Source organism: Micropterus salmoides, unplaced genomic scaffold (assembly GCF_014851395.1).
Source record: "Micropterus salmoides isolate LMB-PRFRI ecotype aquatic unplaced genomic scaffold, ASM1485139v1 Ms_hic_scaffold_1, whole genome shotgun sequence".
Classification (NCBI taxonomy): Eukaryota; Metazoa; Chordata; class Actinopteri; order Centrarchiformes; family Centrarchidae; genus Micropterus; species Micropterus salmoides.
Genome location: NW_024040040.1, coordinates 6,167,760 through 6,172,188, shown reverse-complemented (window position 1 = coordinate 6,172,188; position 4,429 = coordinate 6,167,760). Strand labels below are relative to the sequence as shown.

Below are 4,429 nucleotides of genomic sequence, written 5' to 3'. Positions count from 1 at the left end.
TTTAAACACAATATTTTTATAAATGTTTTACTACTTTTAATTTCCAACTCAAATTTATTTTACATCCCAGTTTGTGTGTTGGAAACGTAGTTGTCATATTTCACCACCAGGTGTCAGAGTTTTAGCCGCTCAGACAGCTGAGTGCGCAGAGGAAACACTAGCCTCATCCTGCAAGAGTGCCGTTCAAAATAAGACTCACTGGTCCGGATTACAGAGTTTTTCCATGAAGGAGGCTTTTATTTTGGGGCGCCATTGCTTTACCGGAAGTCTTATTCTGTATGGGCCATTTCTGCCTCAGCTTGACGCATCTTTTCATGACAACAGGAGAGGCTGAGCCACGCGTCACACACCATCACATGTGTGTGTTACTACATGAAGGCAGCTGTTACGCACTTGGAGACACACGGAAAGACGCAGAGGCATGATGTGACACTCGGCCACGCGTAATTTGCGCATTTGGAAAGCGGTGCGCACGGTAGATGCACCGCTGTGTGTGTGATGATTTTACTGTTTCTGGACGCCCGATGTTGTTGGAGTGACTCCAGGGATGCTGCGGCTTGTCTGGCTGCCGGAGTGCCTCCGTGCAACAAGGGACTGCGCCCCCCACATCTGCTGAACAGGAGAGGCGCATCAGCCGTTTCTGACCATTTATGATTTGACTCTCACCTGGGGAATAACCCGGTATGGATCACTCCTGGGACATTTAAGCATCTCCTGCGGTGATATCGCTCTCTGCTGGGGCTGTGGTGTGCAGACTGTCCCTCTTCCTCAGGCTTCAAGATGGGGAATAGTTTCTCCAATTTGGGTGCCTTCCAGTCCCTGCACATAGTCATGCTCGGCTTGGACTCTGCCGGCAAAACCACTGTCCTGTACCGGCTTAAATTTAACGAGTTCGTCAACACGGTACCCACCATCGGCTTCAACACGGAGAAGATCCGGCTGGGCGGTGCGGGGGCCTCCAGGGGCATCAGCTGCCACTTCTGGGACGTCGGGGGCCAGGAGAAGCTACGGCCCCTGTGGAAGCCCTACAGCCGCTGCACGGATGGAATCGTGTACGTGGTGGACTCGGTAGACGCTGAGAGGCTGGAGGAGGCCCGGACCGAGCTGCACAAGATCACCCGGTTCTCGGAGAACCAGGGGACCCCGCTGCTGGTCATCGCCAACAAGCAGGACCTGCCCCGGGCGCTGGATGTAGGGGAGATCGAGAGGCAGCTGGCCCTTGCTGAGCTGAGCCCCTCCACCCCGTACCACGTCCAGCCGGCCTGCGCCATCATTGGAGAGGGTCTGGATGAGGGCATGGACAAGCTGTATGAGATGATAGTGAAGAGGAGGAAGTCACTGAAGCAGAAGAAGAAGAGGCAGTGATGATTTAGAAATATTACAGGATGATACACAGCAGATAAAAACACCAGGAAGCATAAATATCATTATTGATCACCACAGAGACATTACAAGTCTCCATATATAACGGGAATATATTTATACTGATGCTACATGAGCTGAAAATATTGTCACTCTTCAGGTTTGAATGTTATAGAGGGACGTAATGAAGGCAAACCTGCCTAAACTCAATTTACCAACATTTTTATTTGCAGAAAACAACTAGATCATCTTATAATATAAATATGAATGACAATAATTACAACAAAACAATCATAATAATCTCATTTATGGGAAAAAAATAAGATGTCTTGCCTTTATCAGCTGTTTTAACCCTCTTTACAGGCAGATTAAACTCCCTCTGAGTGAGTCCCTGGTGTAGGCGTATTAATAGGACTGTTTCATTAGGGATGTCTACGTTGTGGCGGAGATGTTTTATAAAGTGTATTGATCTACTGGCAGAGCTCCCTGTTGCTGCCGTGTTGTGCTGTGCACAGACTGTTGTAAATGTGATTAGGGATGCACTGATGCACAGGCTGGTGTTTAGAGCTGTGAGATGGTGTTACACCAAAGATGATTCCCCTGAGAAGACAAACCTCTCCATCTCTTCCATCCTTCATTGTTTTGTTATTTACAACTAAGGTGAAAATGTAGGCTAAATCTGACATGATTGGTTGAGATAAGGCTGAGACTACAACTTTGTTAAGATTCTGGGTGATCAGTCTAAATAGTCAAGAGTTAACTAATGAGGTCACCGGAGCCTCGCCGTTTTTCCAGGATACAGTTTTTGTAGCTTTGTGGTTCAACAAAGCAGATGGGGGATAAAATGGGCTCATAGTTCGTTGCTTCTAAGTAAAGACAATAATAAGCTGCCAATAAGTGTGGAATTGATACTGTCGTCAAGCAGTTTTAGAAAGAATTGCAGTGGTTTAAGATTATGAAATGCACCCATTGACTCTATGCTTTTTTGCACTTTGAGACATTTTCTGAGTGGTGTGTCTTGACACGAGAAACCACCTTTGATTAAACTTCCTCCGGAAGCCATATTGGAGGGCTGAGCTCTGTGAATAGCGGATTTTGTGTCCACAGATCTCAGGAGGTGATTGATTTTGACTGTTCACCATGGATCTACAGCACATTTTTTTTTTTATCTTTACATGTACATGTAGCTCTCTGTTTTTAGCTTGGGTCCAGAGTTACCACCTTTCTTCCAAGAACAGTAACAACTAGTTGCTAAATAAGTTGCCAGTGGACACCATGTGTTAGTTTGTTGCTGCATAAACAGTATTTGCAACAGCCAATTAGAGCTTACAGTTCTCCATTTGAAGTAATTTACTGCCATATCGTTGAGCGCGTTATCAATTATCCAGTGGAAAAAATGCATTTATTGTTTCCGCTTTCAGGCACTGGGATATCAAAACACAGGTAAATGTAGCAGTGGCTGTTTATATAATTTGTGCACCAGATTGCCAAATTACCATTACCAAACTGCCATCATGCATTGCACAGTTCTTCCTGAAAACTTTCAACAAAACACTACGTAGTTGTCAACATAGAGTGATGTTGGGCACAAGACTTGGACAAAATCAGATCAGCATCCTCACGGTTCTCCAAAATAAATAGTAGTTTTGTTATCAGCTGTTCCTCAGAGTTGTTGAGAAAGCGTTAGGCATCCCACATGGTGTTGACCTGCTGGCAGTGACAGGACAGAGAGACGAGGAGCAAAGTGTCTTCCTTAAACAATGATGTAGTCTAACAAACCGACAGGCTGGAACCTGTTAAGCTGTTCCTACAAATGACTTTCCTCTTATTGAAGGATATTTACTCATAAATGTTTCCTCCAGTTGAATGATAAACCAAAACATGATGTGTGGGGGAGTTTTTCTAATAAAATTATTTCCCCTTAGAACAGATTAAGTACCAACCCAATGTTAACACAATGTTCCACCCACATGATTGACAGCTTGCAGAATAAGTCCTAAAAAAGTCACTGAAATTAGCATTTTGTCCTACAGGACTGTTGAATGTCTCACACGGACTGTTGTCTAATGCCGCGTTCACGTCTAAACAGAAGAAGAAACAAGGTTACATTTAGATGCTGCAGCTCCATGAACACAAAATAATCAAACTTTATGTGTTTTAAATGATAAAATGCAGCATGTTCCTCAATTTAAAGTAAAACTGATTGTGTTTTGAAGGTAATTTGATCATCATTTAAAATCTTTGCAACATAAATCTGACGTGAACGTGGCATCCTTTCCTCTGCAGCATTCAGTTGAGCTGTGTTCAACACTGCATGACAGCCGCTACTTCAGACAATGTAAATTATACAGTGTAGTGTTACAGCCAAGATACAGCAAGACCAAACAATGTATTACATGCCAAAATGGAAAAAAGAAAAAAGGTATTTTTGGGATTAAACTCTTTGTAATTGAACTTGTGTGTGTTGTCTGGTTTCTGAAGCTTTAATCAGGATGGGAAACTCCCGGCAACTCTCAGCTAACTGCCAATTATACACAGTATCATGTTGTGAGTTACTATTAAACTGATCTACTTTATTACCCACAATATAAAGTTAAATTCTTTATATTGCACGACCTGCTTCTACAACCTGCTGCAACTGCAAATTTCAACTCGAGGGAACTTCTTTAAAATAACCAGATAACATTATCTATACATGTTTATGTTTAAAACAGTATGTCATCTGCATATTTAACTTATTTACTTTAAGAAAACTTGAGATCACTTTCTAATAAGTTGACCTTTCATACTTGCTTAAACTTATGGTTTAATTAATAGTTAATGAATAATTTGCTTCTTAAACACCAAGGTAAAAGCCATTAATAAGCCATAAGGCTTCTCAAAAAGTGAGAAACAAATGAATAATAATGTTTTATAAATAAAAACATATGAAATAAGAAAAGAGTAAGAAGGTAAAAAGAAGGCATCAAGAACTTTTGGTATCACTGTCCAGATAGACACCTTTTAAAAGGGTTTATAAGTTATAACTAATGTCTAATTAATGTTAACAAACATTTAATATTGCTCT

General features: G+C 41.9%; 1 protein-coding gene across 1 annotated transcript; it reads left to right on the top strand.

The window, feature by feature from the left end:
- Positions 1-310: 310 nt before the first annotated feature.
- Positions 311-3,816, top strand: LOC119900421 (ADP-ribosylation factor-like protein 4C). Its single transcript, XM_038715358.1, has one exon. The coding sequence runs from the start codon at positions 781-783 to the stop codon at positions 1,363-1,365; it is 585 nt and encodes a 194-aa protein (XP_038571286.1). The 5' UTR covers positions 311-780; the 3' UTR covers positions 1,366-3,816.
- The last annotated feature ends 613 nt before the right edge of the window (positions 3,817-4,429 follow it).

Coding starts and splice junctions, on each gene's coding strand:
- LOC119900421 (XM_038715358.1), top strand. CDS start 781: ATGGGGAATAGTTTCTCCAATTTGGGTGCCTTCCAGTCCCTGCACATA.